Source organism: Phyllostomus hastatus, unplaced genomic scaffold, assembly GCF_019186645.2.
Source record: "Phyllostomus hastatus isolate PE091 unplaced genomic scaffold, TTU_PhHast_1.1 phas_scaffold_55, whole genome shotgun sequence".
NCBI lineage: Eukaryota > Metazoa > Chordata > Mammalia > Chiroptera > Phyllostomidae > Phyllostomus > Phyllostomus hastatus.
In genome coordinates, this window is record NW_025334035.1 from 13,558,002 (window position 1) to 13,583,706 (window position 25,705).

Consider the following 25,705-nt stretch of genomic DNA (forward strand, 5'->3'; position numbering starts at 1 on the left):
CATTATGCATGGCAAAGTACAGTAATTTATTTATTTTTAGAAAGATGAAAAGAGAGGGAGAAAGAGGGAGAGAAACATTGATGTGAGAGAGAAACACCAATTGGGTGCCTTTCACATGCCCCCGACCAGGTACCGAACCTACAACCAGGCTAGGTATGTGCCCTGACTAGGAATCAAATTGGTGACATTTTGCTTTGTTGTATAACACCCAACCAGCTGAGTCACACTGGTCAGGGCAGGTCCGGCCAAATTAGAGTTTAGCTTCTATCTGTCTATGGTGATTGGTTTGGGGACAGGAATGTGACCTAGATCCATGCAATCACAACCATTGTGGTTGGTTTAGGGACGGACACATGTGTGACCAGGTCAGGCCAACAACACAGGATTTGGGAATTGTTGATGAAAATATTGGGTCAACCTTGCTTTCCCTGGGATTGCTGAGCTGGGAAATGTCTTGCCAATCTACTGGAGATGTTGCTCGGGAATGATATCAACACAGTGGAAAACAGGGCCGGGACAGAGACGGAGCCTGCTTCCTGATAACACCTGGGTCTAGCTTTGCCTGAAGTCACATATTGGACTTTCCAGTTACTGGACCCTCTATTGCTTAAATCAGCTCTAACTGATCACGTGCGAGTCCAAGAACCTGGCTTCGCACACGATCATTGCCATTTTGTAGAGAGAGAAAACTGAAGCTCCAAGAGCGGGAGTAGCTTGTCTTGGACCAAGCCATTCCAAACACATGTGCTTCACCTACCAAGTGAAGAAGAGGGCTGGGGAGGGGATCCGCAGAGGGACAGGCCTGGGAAGTGGAGGCTGAACTGCTCCTCCTGGACATGGACACAGCGGAGGAGGGGTAGATGGAGGTGAATGCCCAGCTTACTCACTGCTTGGTGCTGGTGTTGTTTGTGATCTGCTTCACCACTTGGCAGTAACATTCATCCTGCATGACCTCGTAGTCCCTGCACAGCTGTAGGAGGACAAGCCAGTTCACATGCCATACGTCAGGCACATAAGAACACAGTGGGCACTCTGAGATCCACCTGGTATTCCTTCTCTAGGCCCCTCCCCACCAGTGGGATGCACTCTGCTTTGGGCCACTCAGGAAGCTGCCCACCCCATGGTCCTGCAACTCTGACTGGCACATGGGGAAACCGAGCCACAGAACAGGAAAGAGAGCCTCTGGCAAAGTGGGCTGGACTGACCTGCAGGAGGGTGCAAAGCACATCCAGTTCGCTCTGGCCCTTCAGTGGGGCGTCCCCCATGAACCGCATGATAGCTGCAGGAAATACCTACCCCACTTAGGCCACCAGACCCCCAGCCGCCCACCCACCTCAGGGGACCCCAGGGTTAGGCCCCTCTCTGAGAGGCTGTGGTCAGGGGCAGCTGGGGGCTTCTCTTCTCTTAAAGGAGCCCCATGTCTGAGTTGGGGGATGGGGAGCGCGTGAGGCACAGAGGAGTGCTGACAAGCAGGGGCCGGACGGACAGTGTGTATCCCACCCGCTGGAGCCCCTGCCGCAGCCCCACCAGCACACCTAGGAACATGTCCGTGGCCATCTTGTTGAGGCTGCTGTCACTGAGCTCGATGAGGGATTCCTGGAGCGGGGTCTGCGAGGGGAGGAGCTGTGTCATGATGAGGGAGGGGCATGTCTGAACAGGAGTGCCGCATACTGGGCCCTTTCTCATGACAGGAGGATGCAATCCAGGAAAAGGGAGCCAGGCAACACTGGGGACAGATGCCGCTCTCAGGCACTCAGGGTGCTGAGGGTGCGGTCTCTCTGGGGACAAGGCTGTTTACCCCAGTGGCCTGTACCACCATTTTACAGATAAGAAAACTGAGGCCTGGGGCTGGGTACCTTGGTGAAGCAAAGCATGTCCTCCAAGGTTCTGGACTCCCAGCCCTCCTTGGATTTCAGCCTGAGGCCATCCCTACAACAGGAAGTAGATGTGCAGAACACTGGCCTCCTCTGAGCCTGTGGCCACATGATTTTCCCTTTTCCCACGTGGGAATATTCCTGACCCAATGTCAGCTGACCAGATGGGAGGGCTCCCGGAACCCCAGGATGCAGGTAGGTCTCACAGCTGGGTGGCTTTTCCTCCCCTCACCAGAAGTGGGGCCTCCCCCCAGGACAGCTGCAAGAAGCCCACAGGACCTCCTCAGGGTGGGGGTGGGGGGTGGGGTTGCCACTCACTGGGGCTTCCTCTGAGGGTCTCGGAAATACTTCTGGGCAAACTCCAGCATTGTGCATGGTGGGAGAGCCAGGCCATCCTCCCCATGGTCAACTGAGCCAGACCTGGTCGGGGAGCCCTGCAGGAGGGCAGGGGCTAGGAGGGCCTGTCCTCCACCTGGCCACCTCCTATACCCCAGTCAAAGCCGACTCAACACAGCTCCAGCTGTAAGTGCTCAGACATCTCGGGCTGCTCCTCCCGCCACTGCCTTGCGCTCTCCACCCAGCTACACCCACCATGCCCAGCTGACCCCAGCCCCTGACCCACTTGGGTACACCCCACCACTCAACCCGACTTCGCCCAGGGTTGGTGGCTCCAGGTACCTGATTGGGCTGACCTGGCACCTTACAACTTAGCATTACCTCACTCCACCTTTGCCCTACTCACCTGGCCCCATCCTGCCACATGGGTCCGGTCACAACATTTCTGCTGACTTCACTCTTCTCTAGCCCTTTTGGCCACACCCCCAACCACCTCTGGTCACATCTCACAGGCCACATGCCTGACCATCCCTATCAGATGCACCCCATCCCAGGACTGGCCAACGCCACAGGCAGACCTTGTTCCCATCTACCTCCAGTAAGGATGACCCCCTGCTGTCTCCACCCAGGTGGCCTGGCCCCATGGGTCTCACCTCTCTCCTGCGGCCCACCTCCCAGGCAGCAGCTGTGCAGGCCACGGAAGCAGCCACGGCAGCAGCAAGACCCCGGCTGGGCTCCGCGGGCAGCTGCAGGAAGTCGGGGGCAGCCACGGGCTGCACCAGCTCAGAAGGGAAGCATCCCATGCGCCCATGGATGGTCCCGAACCTCCAACCTAGGGGAAGGGAAAGAGTCTGAGGCAAACAGGAGGGTCTCCGGTCTCTTCTTGGGACTTAGGGATCCTCAAGTAGTCTGGCCACTCCCTAAAGTGAAGTGGGGAGGCCTACCTTGGAACCCCTTTACAGATGAGGAGGCTGTGGGCTCAGGGAAGAGTAGGTAAGCCCTCAATGGGAAGTGCAGCAGCACTTTGGCATGGACATGGAAACACTAATGTCCACAGAGACCCTTCAGCCAGATATGCAGGCAGATGGCTGGCTGGCTGGCCAGCCACTAGGAGTCACCTTAGGAGACCTGGCCAGGCCAGACCCCTCTGGGGCCTGAGAAACACCCATCCTGCTTATGCAGTGTGAGTGCATGAGGTAAGGTAAGTGCTGTTGAGGGGTTCCAGGTTTTGGAGCACGGGAGGCTGGGATACCTACCGAAGTCAGGGCCTCTGCGCTGCAGCTCCTCCAGGTACACGACCTTCTTGCGGACAACACAGCCGGCACTGTAGCCTGTGGCCCAGGCTCATGTCAGCCACTGCCAGGGTGGCCCCTTGCTTAGCCTCCTCCTCTCATACCCACCCCATCCTGAGGCACTGACCCATTCGAGGTGGTTCCAGGGGCTGCAGGTGGATGATGTCGCCCTTGTGGAAGGCCAGCAGCGATGGGTCCTCGGGCAGGAAGTTCCTCACAGCAACCACATAGTCCGAGTCCTGGGTCAGCCAGGGGCAGGGCCAGGCACTACAATGCCTCCCCGCTCCTCCCAGAGTCCGGGGGCCACTCCCCTGCCCCCACGGGCATTCCTCCCCAGTCCATCAGAGAACATTTTCTAGGTGAAGGAGGGCAGGGCATTTCAGGTAGAAGGGATGACCTTGCAGAGGATCAGAGGTCTGAGCCTGATGCATGTCAGAGCCCTTGTGTGTGCCTGACCCCACTCCCCAAAGCTTCCACACTGAGGCCAGGTGCTGGGCCTGAGGCAGAGATGGCCTGTTCTTGGCCCAGGGGGCTGCCCTGCCTGGAGGGAGAGTGGAGGGTGGACAGCCACTGCAGTGCACAGTGGGGGGCAGTACGGTCATTGCAGGAGGGTGAGGAGCATAACTGCAGCAGAGCTCAGAGGAGGTGCCATGACACCCTTGCCGAGAGTGCTAGCAAAGGGTTTGGAAGGAGCTGGCAAAGGTGAAAGGGCATCCCAGGTGGAAAGCATGTCCTGAGCACAGGCCTGAAGGCCTACAAAGGTCTATGGACACGGCCGCTGACCCCCCCCCCAACACACACACTTCCCAGACAGGCGTGGCTGAGATGTAGCCAGGGCAGGAGAGCCCTCGGCTGCTGCAGGGGGATCATCTGTGAGACCCTGACCTTCTTCAGCTCCAGGATGAAGTCGTCTACCAGGGTCTTGACCTGGTGAGCTCGGGCCGAGAAGAGGATGACCTTCTCACTGGCTAAGTTGAACTCTAGCATGTTCTGGGAGGGGATGGTCACAAACAGGATGTCCGCAAAGCTGGAGGGTGAGACGGCGGCATGAGGACAGGAGCCTGTGACCAGAAGGATGCCCTGGACTCCACCCATCTGGCTCCTCTGCCCCTGCTCTGTCCCACTGCTGAAACCTAGCCCCACTTCAGCCCCCCCACGCAAGCACCCCTGGCACCCCAGGAACTCCGCAGCCTCCCCTTCTTGATCACTCTGTGGCTCCAGTTCATTGGCTACTGCCCTTCGCACCAACAACATCTCAGGCCCTCCCCACTCTCTGCTATTTGTTTATTTATCTGCCCTGTGACCCAGTCTCCCAAGATTTGCCTATACAAATCTATATTTGAGGCCCTGGCTGGGTAGATCATTTGGTTAGAGTGTCGTCCTGATACACCAAGGTTGCAGGTTCAATCTCTAGTCAGGGCACAGACAAGAATCAACCAATGAATGTGTAAATAAGTGGAACAACAAGTTGATGTTTCTCTCTCCTTTCCTCCCTCTCTCTTAAAAATAAAAAGAGGAAAAAAACCCTGCCAAATCTGTCTTTCACTCACTGACCAAATTCAAAGTGAGCCAGCCTCTGTTCCCGTCCCATGCTGTAAAGGATGAAGGCACTGCTGGCAGGCAGTGGCCTTGGGAGTTGGATGGCCTCATGGTCTCACGCTGGAGCACCCTTCCCTTTCTGGCTGCACCGGAACATAGCTGCTGACCACCCAGTTGTCCCCCTGCAGTGAGCTGTGTGAGGGTGGGGCTGGTCTGCAGCAAGCCAGCAGAGTGGGCTCCAAGCTCATTTACTTCCTGGCTGTGTGACCCAAGACAAGCCCCTTCTCTCCCTGAGCCTGTTTCCCCATCTCAAAAATCGACTAGATTAAGAGGCTCGACATGGACCCTGCCTGGCACATTGTAGGTGCTTTGTAGTTTAGCTGTGAAAGGGCCAGTAAGAAAAGGCGGAAGTCAGTCCCTGCCCCAGTGTCCAGCCAGCCCCCTTTCACCCTCCTGCCAGTCACCTGTACTTGCGCAGGACCCGCAGCTGCCCGCTGGCCTCCCGGCTGCCCCTGATCATCTGCAGGAGTTTGATGCCTGTGTGGGACACAGCTAGGAGCTGCACGCCAGTGCCCACGCTACCCTGGGGTAGGGACAAGGGCACATGATGGTCTTCTGGCCTTGTTCTTACAGCTTCTGGGTTGGATTGGGCTGGCTAGGGGGAGGATGGCAGGTGGCTCGCACCGTGGCGGGGAAGAGGCGGGAGAAGTAGACCTCCCAGCTGTCACGTGCAGCGTTGACCACAGCCCGCTTCACGCTCTCTGTTGCCAGGGGCCGCTGCTTGTCCAGCTGGTTCTGGGCTAAGGGACACCAGGTTGGGTCAGGATCCTTCCCCCATAACCTGCTGGCCTAAGTTGCAGAGAGGGATGCTGACACTCAGCAAGAACACATGGGACCATTGTGTCCTCAGTGGCCAGATTAGGAAACCGATGTCCAGACACAGATGAGATGTCCCAGGCCACCCAGCCTGTCAGGCAGAGATGGTGTCAGACTTGCCACCTAGCCCTGACTGGTACGGCTCAGTGGGTTGGGCATCGCCCCGCAAACCGAAAGGTTGCAGGTTCAGTTTCCACTCAGGGCACATGCCTGGGTTGTGGGCCAGGCCCCCAGGAGGGGGTGCGTGAGAGGCAACCACATATTGATGTTTCTCTCCCTCTCTTTCTCCCTTCCTTCCCCTCTCTCTGAAAATAAATAAAATCTTAAAACAAACAAATAAAAAAAACCTTGTCATCTGTCCATGGGAGAGACTAGCAGCAGAGCAAGGAGGAGGATCTGGGAGGTGAGTGGGGCTAGGTTCATCCCTCCCCTTCCCCCCACCCCAGTCCCCTACTGTGGTACCAAACAGGGCCTTCATCTTGAGCCTCTCATCCTCAGAGATGCGTAGGCAGGCCTCAGAGAACGTGTCATGCAGGATCTGTGGGAATGAGCTGTAATGTAGGTGGCCCGAGGGACCCCCATCTGAAAACCCAGGCTGGACTGTTCTAGGACAAGTGAGGGCCCCGTATATGCAGCTGTGGGGTCACCTGGGTAAATGGGAACCCACAGCAAGGATGCTCTCCTGCCTCCTTACCTCTGCAAGTCACGCCACCCATCCCGGGCCTTCGTGCCCTAACCTAGATAGTGGGACTTGGATTTGCCCTCTGGTCTCTGTCTAGCTTGGACAAACTGAGTCCAGTTAGATGGGACTGTGAGCTTGTTGACCCTAATCATGGGAGTAGAAGATACAGTAGAATAGCTTTCCATCCACACCATGGCCAAGGACCCAACTCCAAGAGTGCATGAGAATTTACAGGCAGCTTGTCCACGTGACCATTGCCCTGCTGAGTACACTGAGGCAGAAAGGGAAGATTGGACCTCACCTGCCGGAACAGGAGATCTAGCTGCACAGGGTGGCTGTAGCCGTCCTTCGGGTAAAATACCTGTGGGGGTGGCTTCAGTGAGGGCCTTCCAAAGGGTGTTTCACCCTGGCCCCGTCCCCTAGGTACTGCCCACCTGTCTACCAGATGCAGGTGCCCAGCTTAGCTCCACCCCAACCAGGCTCTCCCACCCAGGTGGCCCCTACTCAGCCCCTCTCATGGCTCCAGGCACCTCTTTGCGCAGGAAGATCTGCCAGGGGGTGTCCTGGTAGCCATAGAAGCTGAGGTTGAGGAGGCGGTGTAGCTGCGTCTGCACAGGATCCTCTGCAGGCTCCAGCGACCTTGAAGGCAGCACTGGGGAGCACAGCAAGTCGAGGAGGGGTGAAGGGGCAGGGCCCGCTGGTGAGGGGACTTGAGGCAAACTTATGTTTGGGAAGGGGCAGAGGTAGGGTGGCATCCCACACCCTTGGCCACAGACACACCTGATCACATGCATCCAGGAACACTCAGACAGCCCAACACAAATAGAGAACCTAGTGTGTGCCGGCCTGGCCTAGGGCTGGGAGTGTCACTGTGAACAGGATAAACTAGGTGCCTACCTCGAGTTTAGAGTCTCCTGGCAGGTGTGAGTGAAACAGACAATTGGAAAATGACGAAGCTCTTAGTGCTAAGAGCTACTGGGGAGGGGGGCTGGGGGAGGGGATAAAACAGGGTAATTTAGGACAGAGTCTGGGGGCTGGTCTACGAGGGCCCTGCAGTCCCGGTGGCCTGGCAGACCTCTCTGAAGAGGTGACATTTGAGACCTAAATGATAAGAAGCAGCCAGGCATGCCAAAATCTTTTTGGGAAGAGCATTCTACCAGAGGGCACAGCACACACGAAGGCCCTGAGCAGGAGTGGGGTGGGTGTGCCTCAGGAAGGCTGAGACACAGCGTGGAGGGGCGGAGGCTGGGGGCTGTGTTCCTGCCCGGGCTTGGCAGGAGCTGGTTTCTCTCTCTCTCAGGATCACTGCTGCTGCCATGAGGCAGATGTGGAGGTTAAGGCCCCAACTGTGGTATTGGAAGGCTGACCCGGATTAGCCCCCTAGTCTGACATTTTTGAGCTGTGTGATCTTGGGCGAGTCACTGAACCTGTCTGTGCCTCTGTGCCCCCAACGGCACCATCTGTAGATGCAGATGGTGCTGTGTCAAAGGGTCTTAGTGAAGATTTCGTGAGGCTAGATTAGGCCTGACCTGGAATCAGTGTTATTTAGGTGCTAATATAATTGCACAAATGTCCACACAGTAGGTGTGGCCACGGACATGGACACACATGCCACCAACACGCAGACTGACTCACCTGTGCTCACACAGACTCATGCACTTGGACACTGGCCCTCCCTCCCTCCCTCCCGGCTCCGCACCTGGAGTGGACCCCATGGGTGGCCTTGGTGCGCTGGTCACTGGCTTCACCAGGGCCACAGTGTCTCTGGGCACCTGTCCCTACCCCAAAGACAGTGTTCAGGGGAGGTGGCAGGGCCAGGGCCTACAGGGGTGGTGGGTTTCCAAGACTCCCCTGGAGACCCTCTTTGTCTCCCAACCTGCCTGGGCCCCGCCAGCTGCTGCCCCTCACCTGGGTGCTAGGCGCTGCCACCTTGTGGCTCATCTGCTCCTTCAGGATCGTCAGGGCTTCCTCATGGGGGTCCGGCCTCTTTACAAACACACGCCCGCCATCCTTCCTGGTGGGTTGGACACTGAGCTCCTCTGCCCAGGCACAAATTCCTATACTATGGGCCCTTTTCTTCCACACCCCCATTGTTATGAATGGGAACCCTGACAAGTCCTCATATCAGAGACTGGCCTGAGGTCACGCAGCACAAAATAGAAAGCAGTCTGAGCCTCCCTCTGCAAGAAGGGACCACGGGGACCATCTGCATAAATAGACCCACTCCCTGACCATTGCTGGGCACTCGGGTACGGTGAGGAGAACCCCACTGCAGGGTTGCAGGGCTGCAGGGTTGGGCGCCTGGGGCCTGGGTGCAGGGCTAACCTGAGGGCCTGGGGCTGGCCTCCCAGGGGCGGCTGTCGGCACTGTCTGACAATGTTCTTGATTTGCTGTGTAGGCTGTGGGAAGTGCTCCGAGTTGAGTGTTGAGTACCGGACCAGCTCTGTGCTGGGTAGAGCTGTGGGCAGGGGTGACAGAGTGAGGCCACACCTGCCAGTCCCATGCTGGCAAGCCCCACCATCCCCCAACAGGAATAGGACACTCACTGGTTTCTGGAGAAGCCTGGTCCTGAGTTAGAATGGGGGCAGCCACAGGCTTGGTGGGGGGCCTCGGGGCCTTGGCCAGCGGGGCTGGGACCAAGGGCTTTGGGGTGGAGCGCAGTAGCACAGGCTTGGCCGGGGGCCCCGTGCCAATGGACTGTGGCCATGCCTCTGGTGCTAGAGGTTTCTGTAGAGAGCAGGGGGAGGTGAGCTGCCTGGGAAACACCAGCTTGCTCACAAGGACCCCACGTCTGCCCAGGATGGGCTGAGGGGTCCTTGCTCAGAGAGTCGCTATGACGCCCTACAGCACTCAGAGGGTAGACCAGACTCACCTCTAGGGGAAGGGGCCTGGGGCCAGGCCCCAGGGGCTGCTGCTGGAGGGCCATGGCCTGCAGGGTCATCTCCCTGGCCTGGGGGGAGGGGCTGGTGACCACCAGGCAGGCCCCTGTTTCAGGGCAGCCCCCACCAGTGCTGGGGCCCCTGCTCACTCACCAGCAGTACGGCCTGTTTGCGGATGAAGGCTTGTTGCAGAGCCAACGTGGAGGCATCCAGGCCTGGGACTGGGGCAGCCGGTCAGAGGGTGCAGTTGCCAAGGCATGGGAGATGAGGGAAACAGAAATTTTCTATCATGCCCCACCCCGGTGCCTCACCTCTACCATGCCCATGGCTGCCTCCATTTTAGCACGAGAAGGAGCCAGGAAAACCAGTGGGGGCCCCAACCCAGCCTTGCCCAACCCTGGAACCAGCCCTGGGGCATGCACTGACTTGGCTTTGGTTCTGGGGGTCTCTTGGGGGTGTCTTCAGCGCTGCTACTGCCACCTCCACCAGGCTGGCCTCCCCCTTTCATGCGGTAGGCAATGGCGGTTGGCTTCTCCAGGTCCTGGGGGCAGTGGGTGGCTCGAGTAACCACTTCAATGCTGTCTTCCCAAGGTTTCAAGGCAACGGGCACCTGACACCAGCCTCCCCCTCCCTCCCGGGTGCCTCCTAGCCGGCAAGCGTCAAGGTGTGCCCAGACTCAGCCCACGCGCATTTCACTCTGTCCTCCCACCCCTTTCGAGCTCCCAAATCACCACCACCCTTTCACAGAAGAGTAAACTGAGGCTCAAAGAGGGGCTGTGCGCTGCTCAAGGTGCACATCACACCATGGAGGGGCTGGCCCTTGGGGCTCTCAGAATGAGTGAGACTGCCCAGGGGCCGTCTCCCACAGGAGGCCCTGGGCCTCTATCCAGGAACCTCTCCAGCCAAGAGGACACCCTCATCCTTCACTGCATTCCCAGAAGAGACCCAGATGAGACATGCCACCCCATGGCCCAGGCTGTCACCCCAGAGGTGTGTAGGACTTGGTATGTGTGCGCCGTGCCTGTGGTCTGCACGCACTGTGCCCCCCGATCCCTACCGCGTCCCCGTAAGACAGCACAGGGTCGAAGAGGCTGTCCAGGTAGCAGTCCAGTCCCTTGTGGGACACAGCATGCTCTCCAAGGCTGTCCAGGTCTGGCAGTGGGGGGACACACACAAAAGTCAAGTCCTTTCCTCCTGCTTATCACCTCCCATGGTACCAGGTTCCCTCCCCACCAGAGACAATGGCCACTGCTGCTGGACCTTGGTGGGTCGTTGTCCCTCTCCGGGCCTCAGTCTCCCCATTTGTACTGTCCTCCTGGTGGCTGCAGTACCCCCTGGAGTCAGCCACTCTGGGCACACGCCTCTGTGCCTGGGGCCTTGTGGGCGCATCCTCGTCTGAGTCCCAGCTGTTCCCAAACACCCTGCAGGGAAGGGGAACAGGGAACATCTGATCCCCAGGGAGACACGCAGCCCTCCCAGACTGCCCCCTCCTATTGTTTTCTGTACTGTAGTATCGGATGACTCCCTACAAAGGCAGGGCCCTTTGGTAGACCCGCCTCCTTGAGGACCTGGATGCTTAAGTTCAGAACTCAGCCTCTCCCAGCAACCCAGAGGGCAGTCTTGTATAGAGAGCAGCTATCTGTATGAGGGGGCCCAGGTAGCCACCTACGCTCTTGGGCCTCCCCTGCCGGCCACGGGCCCTTCTGCACCCACAAGGAAGTAGGACTTCTGTCGTGGGAAGTCCCTGAGCAGCTCCAGGTCTGATACCAGGTCCAGCACGTAGTCGTGGCCTGCCAGCTCTGCCCACTGGACCCCGTTCTTCATAGCCACTGTCCAGCCCCGCCAGCCATCTGCCAGACCTCTGGTGACAGCGTATGAAGGGACATCAATGAGGGACGAAGTCAAGAGGTACCCCTGGGGAGACTCTGGGATATGAGTCAGGCCCCAAGCATGACCAGAGAGGACCCCATGGGGCCCTTCGTGGGATCTGGCCTCCTCCCCTCCTTCCAGGGCGCACAGGATGTGCTGGGCAGGGTACCCCAGGAGCCAACCTGTGCCTCAGAATGTCTCCAGCCACCTCTTCCCCTGTGCTCCAGGAGTGTACTGGGCAGGAGAACTGGTCACCTGGGGCAAGGGCAGGTGCCAGGCTCAGCTTGGGAAATCTGCAGGTGGACCGGGTCTGCTGCTCCCCGCCGGCTTCCTGCGCCTAGGCCTCTCACTCCTGCCCGGGGTCCTGGGGCTGCGTCTTCTCTGCCCCATCCCCTCTCCCTCATTTCAGGTCCCCCCACACCCACTCAAAGGCCTCTTTCCAGGGCCACACCCAGCAGGCCCCTGCCCAGCTCTAGAACTGCCTGTGGCTCCTTCTGACCCCAGGGCCTGCTGACTGCAGCTGCCGCCCCTGAGAGGGGTGAGAGGGCAGGACAAGGTGGCTCACCATTGAAGCAGGCCACTTCCAAAGCCATGCTGGCCTTCTCCTGGGCTGCGGCCCACTCGAGTTGGGTGGGAGGGAAGGTCCGTGCAGCCCTGGGACCCTGGTGCTGCACCCGGCCCATGGCCTGCATGAGGCGCTGCTGGCACACTGCCTGGAAGCCGTTCCGCCCGTGGTCAGACACAAACCTGGCAGGCAGGAGTTAGGGCAGGGTGAAGAAGGACCTGAGGCTAGCCCAGGGTAGGGGAAGGTCCTGAGGCTAGTTTAAGGGAGGCCCAGGCTAGGCCAGAGCTTTAAGGGGAGGCCAAAAAGGCCCCAGGCTAGCCCAGAGTTCTAAGGCTAGGCTGAAAAAGAAGGGTACCAGACTGCCCAGAGGTATTTCAAACCAGCACATGAGCCCAAGGATAGGCCTGTGTGATTCCAGGATGGTGCATCTGAGCTTGTTGGAGCAAAATGTCCCTGACAGGGTGGGCTCTGCAGCACCACAAGGGCAGGAAATGGGGCTCTGAAGCACTCTGCCCCCACTTTCACCAGGCAACCCCGGCCAGGGGCTTGCCCTCTCTAAGCCTGCTGCCCAGCTCTCACTTGCAGGAGAAGGCTGTGAGGGTTCAAGTTGGCCCAGGACCAATGAGCCTCACCCCTGCCGGTAGCAGCATTCCTCACACCTGGCCCCCTGCCCCCTCCCAACAGCTGGGGTGCTGGCCAGGGGCAGCCGTGGCACAGGACCACAATGGCTACAAGAGGGGACCTGGAGCTATGCCCACAGGAAGCCTGGACAGGCATGTGGCCCCACCCTATGGCCATAGATTCAGAAGACCGGCCAGTGAGCAGCCTACCCACCGTGCCTGGCCTGGGTGAATCTCTGTATACCCTGTAGCTCACAGCTAGCCTGTAAGGTGGGTCCTGTCACCATCCATACTTGTAGGTAAGGAAAGCAGTTCAGAGAGGAGCAGTGACATGCCCCAGGCCACACAGCAGGCAAGTGTTACAGCTGGACTTCACACTCAGGGCCTGTTTGAGCCTGTTTCCTTGCCAGTCACCCTTATGGCCCACTAGGGTGACTTCCTCCTCCTCAGGATGCCGACGGTGTGTCTTCACGTGACACTCACCACATGCCCGTGTCCACTCTAGGCACCTCATATCTATCCTCACCCGGCCTATGGAGTAAGTCCTCTTATTATCCCCATTTCAGACTGAGGAAACTGAGGCTCAGAGAGGTGAAGTAACTTGCTGAAGGTGGCACAGCTGATGTGGTGGAGTGGGACTCAAACACAGACTGTCTGAAGCTATACTTATAACCATCCCACGACATCCCTATGATGTGAGAGGTCAATGCCTCAATTCCAATTCCCCACAGCCTGGCTTTGCCACCCACTGAGTTCTGGAAGTCTGGTACCCAGTCTCCCCCAACTCCTACCCTCAGAGTGAATCTATCACAGACAGAGCAGCCCCTGACTGGACCCCACGCCTGAGCTTCCATGCACAGAGACCTCACTCCTGGCCCGGCCTCATAGCAATATCACTGTCCTCATCCCAGCCCCGCCAGGTCTACTCACTTGAGCAGGTACTTGTTGAGGCGTGAGGATGGTACAAAGCCGCTGAGGCAGGCAGCCAGCAAGAGCCAGCCCCGCTCGGCGTTGTAGGCATTGGGGTTGTGCCACACCTGGTTGGCCAGTTGTGCGAGGATCTCATCCCGCAGCTCGGGCGCTGCTAGACCTTTCTGCACAATGTAGTTCCCGAAGACGTTCTCTTGGGCATCACGCAGGTGGGGGTCGCCCATGAAACGCAGGATCTGGGCCACAGATAGACTCTCCTGGGCCTCTTGGCAACTTGTTCCCGCCAGGTCCCTACCCCAACATGTATCCCTCTCTTGTCCTTCCCGTGTGGTCCCCCTGACCATAAAAAAGTCCCCCACGTTACAATATCATAGTTATGCCCTACACCAAATGACCAGGCAGTTCACCCCAGTCATGGGAAAAAGTCAAGACCCAATATGCACATGCATGGTCGTTCTTGTTCATGACCTTCTATAGCTCCCACACAGCCCCAGCCCGCCCTGCTCCCCGGCCTCCAGCAGGCTCCTCACTTCCTGTGTTTAGATCCCACAGGGGCCACATATTGGACCACATCCCTCCCATGGAAGCATGATTCTTGGCTCCATAAAGCCCTTGGAATGAAATCTGAGCTCCAGGTTTGTCAGTCAAGGCCTCCTAACCCCTTCACCTTTGCTCTAATTCTCTGTTCTAACCACATCGATTTCCTCTTCTCTCTGTGCCTTCTCCACCTGCCCTGGCAGGGAGAGTCTGACTCCTCTTTTGACTCCAGCTCAAAAGCCCTCCTCCAGGAAGCTCTCTGACCCTGCCTGGGGCTAGATGGGGGCCTCCCTCTGTCTGAGCCGGTGGTCACTAGTCAGATGTGCTCTGCCGCCCCTTTCAGACCAGAAAGCCCTTGAGGAGAGAACCTGGGTCTATTCTCGGTGTCCCTGGGGATGTCCAGAGAGGCTGCCTTTCTGCCAGGAAGATGGCTGGGAGAAGGCATGCCTCTGGTCCCCAGATCCCAGCCCAGGGAGGAGGCCAACGCCCTGATGAGGGTGAGGCCTTGGCTGGTGGCTTTGGCAAGTGAATGGCCCAGAAAGGCAGGGTGAGGAGCCTCACGGCCTGTCCTCAGGCGCAGGGGCTACAAATTCAAAGGTGGTTCAGACAGACCCATACCAGCTTAAAGATGCTCACAGCTTCTGCATGGTACTCTACTGGCAGCTCAGTGAGGGGCATCCTCAGGGGCACAGTCAGCATCCCAAAGGCAGGCTCCTGAGGGCACATGGTAGACAATGGGGACAGAGCCAGGACTGCCAGGCACATCTGGATCCACTGCTCTGTGCCAGGTGGAAACACAAGAGCCTAGGAGACGAGGGCTCCTGTCCCCAGTGTGTGTATGGGGCAACTGAGGCTTTGAGGGCGGCAGACACTGGCCCTCCACGAGTCAGTGGTAGAGGCAGTATGGGCCCTGGTCTGGGCCCTTTCTGGAGGGCAGAAGATTGGAGCAGGGATGATGAACTGTGGCTCCACTGACTGTTAAATTTCTGACATAGTTCCATAGTGGTTGGCAAAAAGCCAAGTGTCAAACCCCTGAGGGCCCTCCACTGCTATCCAGGGGGTTCCACTGAGCCCCCACCCCCTCATAAGGGTTCCTACCTGATCCCACGGGGCACAGACAGAAACCTCTCCCAGGCTGAAGACAGCAACAGTTCTAACTGGCCCATGCCCACTGGCCAGGGCTGCTTGGGTCTATGCCAGCCCTTACCTTGAAGTGGCACCGGACAAACTTGGCCATGGGGTAGTTGTTGATATCCAGGGGCAGTGTGACACGGGGCTCAGCCTGGAGCCGTGGAGTCCTCACAGGGGTCACCGGGGGTACCTGGGCTGGCCTGAGGCCTGTGGAGAGCGGAGGACATGAGATGCCTGGCTCCCTTGCCCACCTGTGCCCACTCTCATCACACTGTCCAGTACTGACATACCTGCTACTGCTTGCAAGAGCCCAGCCAGCTCTGCCGGCACCTCCAGGTGTCCCACAGCTACCACCTCCCTCTTGCTCAGCTCCTTGAGGAAGAGCCCGTGGTGAGAGGACAGGCCTGCCACACCTCTGGCCTGCTGTCCTCCCTTCCTGTTCCCTGCTGCCACCCGGACCCCTGCACCCACCTCCTGCTCCCGTTGGCGCACCTGCTCCACCCGGAGCCTCCGCTCTGCCCTTAGCTGCAGAAGAGCAGACGGTCAAGGCAGGGAATGGTGGGCAGAGGCCATGGCAGGCAGCAGGCTGGGGTCAGACCAGCCAGCTCATACAAGGCAGCCAGCATGGGAAACAAGGGGGTCAGCTGGCCTGATTTCTGGAGGTGACTGGCCCACCTCACGGATGGAGGGAGGCAGAGGCATGGCCAGAGCAACAGGGTGGGAAGAGAGAACAACAGAGCAAGAGAGAGACCAAGGCAAGGGGCAGAGGGAGTGACACTGGGGAGAGGGAGGGATGCCCTGGAGCTTCACAAAACCTTCAGGAAAAACCACTGGTGATTAAGTTTGTCTTCCTGGTGTTGGTTTATATGACATGGGCCGAGACTGGCATCAAGGTAAGAACCAAACCATATTCAGTGTTGGCCCAGTTGCTAAATTCTAATCGCACTGAATCACTGAAGAACTCCTGAGAGCCCAGCACCAGGCCAAACCCTTCCTGCACAATATTCATTCAGCCCTTTCCACAGCCCTCAGGGAAGAGGGGAAGGCAAGCTGGAGAGGGGCTGAGGCCCCACTGCTAGTGATGGCAGAGCAGGGATTCGAACCCAAGGCAGTCTCCTCCTGGACCTAAGTGTCTCCTCCCTGGACCCAGGCAGGACAGGCCTGGCTCCTGGGAGAAGGGTGAGGGAGAGGCCTGCACCTTGAGGAGTCGCCGGTGGCTCATGTAGGTGCTCACGAGGGACTGGAACTTCACCAGACTCTTTCTCATCTGTTGATACCGCTGCCTGAGGATAGGGAAGAAAGGAGTGTCTTAGTGGGGGAGCTTAGGGGTTCAGGTCATGGGTGAACAAGGGGCAGAGACACTTGTGCCAGCTGGGCCTGGGTGCCACACTTCATTCAAGGACCCTTAGACACTAAGGAAAACCAGAGCTCCGAGGGGAAAGGACTAGGCTAAGGCCCTACAGCAAATTGAGTGGTAGAGCCTGGGTTCAGCCACTGGGAACAGTGCTTCCCATTAGGTTGGAATCCCAGGGTCCTACAGGTGCAGGGCAGGGTCCTTCCTGGCTGGATGGATTCCCACCCACCAGTCACAAGGGCCAGGGGGTGGGATGGAAGGACATGGCAGAGACACACGGAATCTGGTCATCCTGCCAGCAGAGACCCCTACTCCCAGCTTGCATACCTCCTGGGCCAGGGACCTTACTACCAAAGTCCAAGCACAGCCTTCCCCAAGCCTGGTTGTAGGGCCCCAGAGAGTCCTGCGCTATCTGTGCTGCACCTGGCCAGGTAGCCTCGGGCTCGACTTTGCAGCATGATGATCTTCTGGCGCAAGGAGCAGAAACGCCGTTTGATGAAAAAGCCACGAAGGCAGCGCTGCAGGGTGAGGGCTGCCAGATTCAGGACATGCCCCCTCATGCTCTCCAACAGCTGGTGCAGGTGTTCCTTAAGGAAGAGCTGAGAGTAGGAGGCAAGTACTGAGGCAGGGAAGGGCCAGGTGACTGGACTCAGGACAAGTCCACAGAGATAGAACTGACAGGGCAGCCTCCTGGAGCCAGGTAGAGGGCAGGATGGGTTTGCAGAGATGGAAGACAGGGTGCAGGTGGGTCAGGCACTGGGAACAGCCTGAGCAGAGGTATGGCGGTGGGATTAGCATTCCATTTACTGAGCTCAACTAGACGGCCCCTAGGGCAGTAATCTCTAGCTTGGGCATTTCTGACTCCGCGGGCTCTATTTTTGGAGCCCCTGAACTTAGGGCCTCCCTGAACTTAGGACCTCCAGGGCTGAGTGTGGGGTGGGACTCACCTTGCTGATGCCAACACGGTACATATTTGGCATGACTGTGCACAGGCGGCTCAGCACTGACACACACATGTCCCCACTGGCTGGCAGTTTGTGCTCGACGGGCACTAGACAGCGGTACCTGCAGGGGCCCAAGTCAGCTGCAGCTATGGGACCTACTATGCCAGTTGCCCGCTAGATCACCAAGTCTGCCCCTACCCCCATCTCCAAGAGGCCCAGGGCCCAAAAGTGGTTCACTCAGTGTCTTCTAGTCAGAAAAAGGCATTCTGCCCTCAAAACTCTATGGCTCAATGTCAAGTTTCAGTAGATTAAGGCACCTTACTGCCATCTGCTGGAAATGTGTCATAATAACTATTAAAATCTTCTTGGAATCAACACATAATCAGACCATGGAAAAATGGAAAACAGTAACATACGCCACAGCACAGCTAGCCTGTGGTGGTCCCATGAAGTGCACAACCCAAGCCTCTGTGCACAGCAAGCCCTTGCCACCTGGGCTGTGCATTCCTGGGACCCAAATGGGCCGGGGAGGGTGGGCTCTGGGGTGAAGGAACCACTGCGACTGAGGTACCTGTCGATGAACACCTGGAAAGGCAGCCGCACTGGAAAGCCCTCCTTGCGGATCCGCACAGTCTCTAGCACCCCCGAATAGCGTAACTGTGCCATTACGACGTCGGTCTCAAAGAGGCCTGGTTCCTGCGGAGAGGGCCCAAAGAGAGGTCTGCACACGGACCAACCATGGACAAAGGGTGCCATCGAAGGCAAATATTCCCGTGGTGGGCTGGGCAGTTGGAGGGCCAGAGAGGCAAAGCCACTTGCCCAAGGTCATACAGCATGGGGAAGAGGATCAGACTCTCCCAGGGACCTCCTCAGCCATCACATACCTTCTTGTGATTGGGCTTCAGGCAGCGCACAAACAAGGGGTTACACCTGGGCAAGGGTGGGAGGAAAGCAGTATAAGGCTCCAGAGAAGGAAAGTGCTCATCCCTGAGGGTCCTAGGGGAGCTAGGCCCTGCCCACCTCTCCATCTTTTCCACCAGATCCAGGAGTGACTGCTGGAACTTAGCTGCCACTGTGTGAGCCTTGTAGAGCCGGGTGACGGAGCTACTCTTGCCCAGGCGTTGAGGGGTGGCCTGCGGGGCATGGCTGGAGAAGAGGTGGGCCACCACCTGGGCAGGGGAGGGCAGCAGGCCCCAGGGCATGGTCAAGGTTCCCAGACAGAGAGGGAGGGACCCAGAGACAGAAACATGAGAAAGGGGGAGGGAGAGAGGAAGTGAGAGAGTGAAGGGAGTTGAGTCCCCACACCGAGAATGGCCAGAAAACTAACCCAAGAGACCCCTACCCTCTCTGTAAGACCACTGTCCCCCTGGCTTGCACATGACTCGAGTCAGGGTGCTCACACCCTGCCCTGTGAATCTGTCCTGTGGTTGGGATGACTCCTGTCTGGGGAACACGTAGGCACTGGCTGTGCCTGGGCCTGAGGCGGCCTATTACACACAGGGCCCTGAATGCTGGCGGTGACATCAGCAGGGGGGTTCCCATTTGACAGAGGAGGAAATGGAGACCCAGAGGAGGGGGAGTGGCAGAGAATACCAAGGAGAGAACCCACTCGAGGAGTGAAAGGATGGGTGGGCCCAGGCTGGGTGGGCGTGGCCAGGATGGGAGAGATGGGGCAATCCACTGGGGCCAGCCAGGGGCATGGCCCTTTATCGGTGGGGCCAGGAATGAGAGATACTACACAGCAAGGCCAGGCTGGGGGGTGGGAGGTATAGGGTCAGGGTTGGGATGAGGTCAGGGGCTGGCTAGGGTACCCCATTTCTCAGATTGGGACAGGGGCCTGGATGTGACTGGGTGCTTGGGGCAGGGCCAGCGCAGGGAGAAGTGAGGCTTGCTCACTCGTGTCCGGCTTCGAATGAACAGGTCCAGCACATCCTGGCGCACCTGGTCGTGATTCTTGTCCAGGAACTTGTGCACCTGGAAAGGGGAAATGGCAGAGTGGCTGGGGCTGGGACACCCCCTCCCCAACTATAACCTGGGGGACAGGGTGGAGGGCTAACCCGCCCCAGCACGCACCAGTCTGCCAACTCCTGTCTTCTTCCCTTCCTCCCTGCAGCCCTGGGGTGGCCCTGGCTCTGCACCTCCAGGCCTCTGTTTCCCTGTCTGTGCTAGGAGGGAACGGACCCTTCCCCTACTATGGTACCCCATCCTGTCCCCACTGTCCTCTGCACTCCCAGGGGAGGGGGCATTAGCCCTTCACAGGACAGGTGCAGGTCTTGGCCCCTCCTCAGTGGAGGACACTGCCCTGTGCCCGTCGGGCAGATGAGGAAAAGGAGGCCCTGATGGGGACAGAGGCTTACAACCCTGGCCTGAGATACACCAGGGCAGGAGTGTGCTTGTGATATCAGCAATGAGAGTGGCCCCAGTGACATTGCTTTGACAATAGCTACCCTTTATCAAACCCGCTTTGGTCCTAGACTCTTCACACCCAAGAGATGGACACTAAATGTTACCATCCCCATTTGCCAGATGAGGAAACTGAGGCCCAGAGAGGTCAAGTGATTTGCCCAAGGTCACACAGCTGAGGATCAGCAGGGCCAGGACTGGAACCAGGTGGGCATGTCCAGAGCCCAGGCTGTGCTTCTGTGCCTCCAACAGCAGGAAACTGGTGCTGGAGGCTGTGAGGGCAGTCTCAGGTCTCACCTGGTAGGTGACTTTGCCAGCGTAGTGCTTGATGGTGAACTCAGGCAGTGGCATCTTGGGCTTGGAGTAGAGTGGGTTGGCGCCATGGTGGTAGTGGCACTTCTGCAGGAACGTGTGGTCTGTGGCCTGGGGCAGGCAGGGTTCGGTGGGTGGGCAGGGACCTGGGCACCTCGCTCCTGGCCTAGTGGCCAATTTCCCAGCTCTAACTGATCCCCAGTGGACACTGGGGAGGAAGACCAAGTCACAGCTCCCCCAGCTGCCCACTGCCTTAGGGAGGCCTAAGTGGGCCCCTGAAGACAGGCGTATCTGATTAGCTCCCAGCTGCCTCTGTGCTGTCTAGTCCTATTGCCCATAACACCCGTCCCACCCTTGTGTTTTCCAATCAGAATTGGAAGCCCAACCCCAAAGTCACCTCCTCCAGGAAGCCTTCTGACTCCCCTTGTCGGGACACCCGCAGCCCTACCCAGCCTCAATCACCTCAGGTTGTGAATGGCAGGTTGGTTGTCCTCAGCCCCCATCCCAGGCCAGAGCAGAGAGAAAGGTAGGACTCAGGCCAGATGAGGCCACGGGGCTTGGAGTTGATGAGCAACCTGCAGCCTCACACAGTGTTGCTTCCCCAAGGCTCACCTGGGGAAAGCAACACTGGTCATCAAGGATGCGCAGGATGCCGTAAGGCTTCAGAGAGATGAGGTTGATGCAGGGCTGATTGTCAGCGAAGGTGATCTCCCGCCAGTTGATCTGTTCACGGACATACTCCTCCTGCAGGCAGGGGGGCTCAGCCTCCTAGTCCTGCCTCCTAGGCTGAGTCAATCTGAAGGGGCAGGCAGGGGCACCTCTGCCTGCATACCTCCTAGCACAGGGGCCTCACTTCCTAGCAGGGCAACATGAACCATCTCTTGGCCCCTCTCCTCCCCTCATGTGGGACAGCCTTGCAGAGGGTAGAAAGGACCCCCCTGAGGCTCTTCTTGGGGGTCATCACCCCAGAACCTTCCCCTCCAGGACACATTCTTCACATGTGTGGCTTTCCCTCCAGTCTATGGACTCCTCCTTAAAGGACCAGCACATCTGTACCCAGGAGGCCACTGCCAGTGGGGATGGAGATGGGAACACGCAGGGGCCCCGCACACCTGTTCCTCCTGGAAGACGATCTTGTTGAAAAGGTACTGAAGGTTCTCGTTTGCATAGTTGATGCACAGCTGCTCGAAGCTGTTGAAGCTCAGGTCCTGCCAGGCAGGTGGTGAGCCTGGGCCTGGTCCCTCTTTGGCAGCAGCCCATCTGTACCTCTCCCCGGGCCCTGTCCTCCCCCACCCCTCAGCTCAGGCTCAGTGCCCACCCTGCCTTCCACTGCCACGCTTCCAATTGTTAGAGCCCTGGTTGCAGACCCACTGCTCAGAAGCCTCTATGGTTCCCACTACATTCAGGTGTGAGCCTGGCAGTCTAGGCCTCGGTGAGAGGTAGCTTAGGTGGTGGGCCCAGGCTCTGGAACCTTCCGCCAGGGTTGCAAGCTTTCTAACTATGTGACCTTAGACAAGCCCTCCATACCTCAGTTTCCCCATCTGTAAAACAGGGATAATGACCATACCACTTTATAAGGTGGTTGTGAGGATTATGTGAATTAATGAACATAAAGTATTCAGAGCAAACAGTACCTAACACATAACAGGTGCCCTTTGAACACTAGCTGTCCCTTTATTGTTATGGCCTTGCCTTGCTTCTCACCCATCATGCACTCAGCATGTCACCACCCCTACACATGATGTCCAGCCCCCGAGATGCCAGGCCCCACCCCACCCCACTGCTCAGCACTCACACACGCTCTCCCCTCTACTTCTACTGGTTCCTAAGGAGTAGCTCAGGGATGTCTCCTCTGCTAAGAAGCCTTCCCTGACCCCTGCCCAGCTAAGGGTTTTCTCTAGGCTCCCCCAGTGCCAGGCTGACTCTGTTACGGCTCTGCTACATGTTTGTCAATGTCTGTCCCCCATGCCCACCCAGACCCTTCTGGAACCTTCCCAAGGGCAGAGCCTAGGTCTGGTCCTTTCCAGGGTCCCTCCTGCTGCGAGCACAGAGCTTGGCACCCAGAGGCCTCAGGGATGGCTTGTGGGTGAGTGAAGGAGATGGTAGCAGACAAGAGAGATAATAATAAGGGAGGGGGCCCTGATGGCTGTGCTATAGGCAGAGAGGGGGAGATGAAGCTTTATGTTCCTGGCCCCTCACCCACCCATGAAGCCCCACCTCAAAGCCATAGATATCCAAGATGGCGATGGACAGCGTGTCCTGCTGTGGGGACACCAGTGCGTTGACCCTGGTAATGAGCCATCCAAACAGCAGTGCGTACAAGACCTTGGCGATGGCATCCCTGGAGCAGAGGGGTGTTGGGGTGGGTGGGCACCGTGGGGGGGTGAAGCATCAGTGGCTCAGGTCGGGAGGAGTGCAGCCTTACCTGGCATCCACGGCACTTTCCACAGTCAGGGGGGTGAAGATCTTCTCCCGTATTGTCTCCTGGGGAGGGATGTGGCACCTGAGTGACAGCAGGCTGGCTACCACCTCCAGGAAGTCCCCAGAGGATTGGGGGAGTGGGGAAGGAAGCTGGTGTGACTGGTCTCAGGTACACAGTCAGCCAGGGTAGAACAGGACACCCTTGTCCTACCTTCTGCCTGGCTAGGCCAGCGGGGGTGGGGGCCACTAGTCTAATGGGGGAGACATAGGCATGAGCAGACACCACCCGGTGAGATCAGCCTTGGGAAGGGAAGAAGGGCCAGGGGCTGTGGAAGGCCAGAGGAGGCACTGACCCAGCCAGGGGTAGGGACAGCTTCCTGGAGGTGGAGATACCTGTGTTGGGTCTTAAAGGAGGAGTAGGGGTGGAAAGGAAAGAACATTCCTGGTAGAGGGAGCAGCCTCTGCACAGACCTGGAGATTGAGCACCTAATGCCTTTGGCATCTAAGGCGTCCCTCCCCAGAAGATGGGTGGGACAGGGAAGAAAGAGAAGGGGGAGAGAGAGCCCCCACAGGATGGGACACAAAGCAGCTCTGTGTGGGCACTGGCAGGAGGCTTTGAGAAATCTCCAGTGCCCAGAAACTCACAGTCACTTTGAAGGTGATGGCCTTCTGCAGGCCCTCAGGGGAGATCTGCAGCAGCTCCGCCACAGCCTGGATTTCCCGGGCGCTCACTACCGAGGCCACCTCCTGTGCATCTGTCTATGTAAAATACCAGCAGGACTATGTTGTCCACCATATGAGCTGATTTTAAAGTTCATAGAAAAACAAAAAGACTATACTTTCAGGGATCACTTCTATAGTTCGTTAAAGTTCATAGAAAAAAATATAAGCAAGCTAGAAGGGCTGGGAAAATTCTGAAATAGGAGTGCAGAGGGACCTAGGAGATGGGAAAACATATTACAAAGTTACAGTAATTAAAACAGATAATAGACACACGGTATGTAAATAGATTAATGAAGCACCATAGAAAGTCTGGAATTAGGCATAAATATACATAGGAAGTTAGTACATGACAAATATGTATTTCTCAAGTGGGAGGGTTAGACTGCCAGTCGAGACGGTGGCGTAGGCAGGTACAGCTTGCCTCTTTGCACAACCGCATCAAAATTACAACTAGAATATGGAGCAACCATCATTCAGAACAATCAGAAATCAAGTAGGGGGATTAGTATAATTGAGCAACTGCCTGAAAAAAAGAAATTGGATTCTTGAAAAAATTATGGAGGAAAGTTGTTATAATTTTAGAGGGGTCTCTTGAATAATAAGTAATCTAAAATTTATATAAGATTGATTAAAGAAATGCCTGAAAATAATTTTTAAAAGCTGCATGGTGAAAACAAACAACAAAAAACCCCAAACACCAAAAGACCTGTAAATAAAGTCAAAATGTAAATGATGTATCAGAAAACATATTTGCAATTCGTATCAAAGACTAAGGGCTAACTTCCTTAGCATAAGTAAAGAGACCTCATACATCAATAAGAAAAAAATGAGCAACCCCAAAGTGGGGAAAAAGAACCAACGACATGTGTGTGGTGTAACCTGAAAGGCAAATACCGATGGTTCCTAGGCCCCTGAAAAGGCGCCGGTGTCCCCAGGGTGTCTGGGCCACAGGGCAGGTTGTGCCAGTCTCTCACCTCATACTTCTCAAAGTAGACGTTGCCCAGGTGCAGGATGGAGGCCAGGATTCGGAAGATGCTGTCCTGGTCCTCCCCGCTGAAGCCCAGGGCCTCCATGGCGGCCAGGAGCCGGCGGAAGTCGTCCGTATCGCTCTTCCCTGAGATCTCACAATTCCCGCCCTAGGCAAGGGCAGGGCCAGGGGTCAGGGTCCAGGGCGGGACAGGTCACCCCTAAGGCCCCTGCTCTGCCCTGACCTATAAGGCCCAAGTCTGACATTCAGACTCACTGCACTCCCACAGGCAGGAAGGCGCTGCGCAGGGCCTGTGCTGAGAGCTTTGGGTAGTTTCCTCCCTTTAATCCTCACCACATCCCTGGAAAGTGGGGCAGTGCTGCCTCATTTTACAGATGAGAAAACTGAGGCTCTAGAGGGAAGTGTAGTAGCTCTAGGCTGCTTGGTTCTGTTCCAGCGCCCAGAAAAATGAAGAATCAGGTAGGCCTCCTCTACCCTGGATCTGAACCCCTGTCCATGCCATGAGGAGACACCTCAAGTCCCAACTTGCCCTCCCAAACTTCCATCATCTTTGCTGGCCATTGGGACACCACGACTTGGCTCTCTCAGCCCACTGGGGTGAAGGGGTTGGGGGGACCAGGCCTAGGGACCCTCAGATGCCTGCTGGCCCTCACCTGGTTCAGGTAGTAGTAGGTCTCAGCCTCTTGCAGGCTGAAGGCCTGCCGGAGCTGGGCAGGCAGCCCAGCCAACAGCTCATAGAAGATATGGTAGTTCCTCTCGTTTTTGGCCTGCAGAATAGGTGGGTGGATGGGTGCAGAGAGGGGAGCTGCCCACCTACGTGACCCACAGGCACATACAGGCCAAGGTGTGCCCACAAATGTAAACACATGCACGGGGCTGCAGGTGAGACCTGGCACCTGTGTGCAGGAGGAGCCCCAGACTGGTTCTGGCTGTGGGTAGGAAGAGGATGGTGGAGAGGTCCTGGTGAGGTGGTGGGGAGGGTGCTCTGGGCAGGGTTTAATTTTTTTTGGAGAATTAAGAAAAGGTGGTTTTTCTCCATGTGCATGAGTTCCACACACTTATGCACACGTGTGTCATAGAGCAGACACAGGCGACCTGACAGTCTGTTTAGCCAGGGTGGCTGAGCCCAAACCATGGGCCCGGTCCTGCTTCAGGCCCTTGGGATACAGCGGGGAGCAAGGCAGACAGAGGCCCTGGCCTCATGGAGCCCACCTGCCAGCCAGGGAGGCAGACACTCAGCCATTTCCTGGTTAAAACTTAAAATATGTCAGGTGGTGAGAGGTGCTCTGGGAAAAAATAAAGCAGTGAAGGGGGTGGGGAGTTCATTTTTCAACAAGACAGCTTCCCTGAGTGGGTGACATTTCAGGGAAGACCTGGAGGAGGTGAGGAGTTTGGCCATACAGGTGTCTGGGGGAAGAGTGCTCCGGGTA

At 57.4% G+C, this 25,705-nt stretch overlaps 1 protein-coding gene across 1 annotated transcript in view; it reads right to left on the bottom strand.

Moving 5' to 3' along the window:
- MYO15A (myosin XVA) overlaps positions 1-25,705 on the bottom strand; it is a 51,221-nt gene that overhangs the window by 13,239 nt on the left and 12,277 nt on the right. The window contains exons 11-56 of the mRNA XM_045824481.1: positions 24,929-25,042; positions 24,262-24,423; positions 23,210-23,323; positions 22,569-22,627; positions 22,361-22,484; positions 21,256-21,351; positions 20,756-20,887; positions 20,129-20,254; positions 19,325-19,402; positions 18,449-18,597; positions 18,313-18,358; positions 18,000-18,124; positions 17,432-17,549; positions 16,908-17,083; positions 16,329-16,413; positions 15,602-15,655; positions 15,421-15,502; positions 15,207-15,337; positions 14,618-14,713; positions 13,463-13,698; positions 11,913-12,094; positions 11,530-11,602; positions 11,148-11,339; positions 10,739-10,899; positions 10,536-10,630; positions 9,905-10,019; positions 9,632-9,699; positions 9,472-9,549; positions 9,146-9,326; positions 8,925-9,057; positions 8,508-8,613; positions 8,299-8,371; positions 7,130-7,251; positions 6,901-6,960; positions 6,380-6,455; positions 5,726-5,841; positions 5,506-5,624; positions 4,388-4,529; positions 3,630-3,741; positions 3,467-3,541; positions 2,864-3,042; positions 2,193-2,308; positions 1,857-1,929; positions 1,536-1,608; positions 1,206-1,279; positions 888-970 (exon numbers count right to left, since the gene is read on the bottom strand). Coding sequence (XP_045680437.1) covers positions 888-970; positions 1,206-1,279; positions 1,536-1,608; positions 1,857-1,929; positions 2,193-2,308; positions 2,864-3,042; positions 3,467-3,541; positions 3,630-3,741; positions 4,388-4,529; positions 5,506-5,624; positions 5,726-5,841; positions 6,380-6,455; positions 6,901-6,960; positions 7,130-7,251; positions 8,299-8,371; positions 8,508-8,613; positions 8,925-9,057; positions 9,146-9,326; positions 9,472-9,549; positions 9,632-9,699; positions 9,905-10,019; positions 10,536-10,630; positions 10,739-10,899; positions 11,148-11,339; positions 11,530-11,602; positions 11,913-12,094; positions 13,463-13,698; positions 14,618-14,713; positions 15,207-15,337; positions 15,421-15,502; positions 15,602-15,655; positions 16,329-16,413; positions 16,908-17,083; positions 17,432-17,549; positions 18,000-18,124; positions 18,313-18,358; positions 18,449-18,597; positions 19,325-19,402; positions 20,129-20,254; positions 20,756-20,887; positions 21,256-21,351; positions 22,361-22,484; positions 22,569-22,627; positions 23,210-23,323; positions 24,262-24,423; positions 24,929-25,042 — 5,180 coding nt within the window. The remainder of the gene's footprint in view (positions 1-887; positions 971-1,205; positions 1,280-1,535; positions 1,609-1,856; positions 1,930-2,192; positions 2,309-2,863; positions 3,043-3,466; positions 3,542-3,629; positions 3,742-4,387; positions 4,530-5,505; positions 5,625-5,725; positions 5,842-6,379; positions 6,456-6,900; positions 6,961-7,129; positions 7,252-8,298; positions 8,372-8,507; positions 8,614-8,924; positions 9,058-9,145; positions 9,327-9,471; positions 9,550-9,631; positions 9,700-9,904; positions 10,020-10,535; positions 10,631-10,738; positions 10,900-11,147; positions 11,340-11,529; positions 11,603-11,912; positions 12,095-13,462; positions 13,699-14,617; positions 14,714-15,206; positions 15,338-15,420; positions 15,503-15,601; positions 15,656-16,328; positions 16,414-16,907; positions 17,084-17,431; positions 17,550-17,999; positions 18,125-18,312; positions 18,359-18,448; positions 18,598-19,324; positions 19,403-20,128; positions 20,255-20,755; positions 20,888-21,255; positions 21,352-22,360; positions 22,485-22,568; positions 22,628-23,209; positions 23,324-24,261; positions 24,424-24,928; positions 25,043-25,705) is intronic.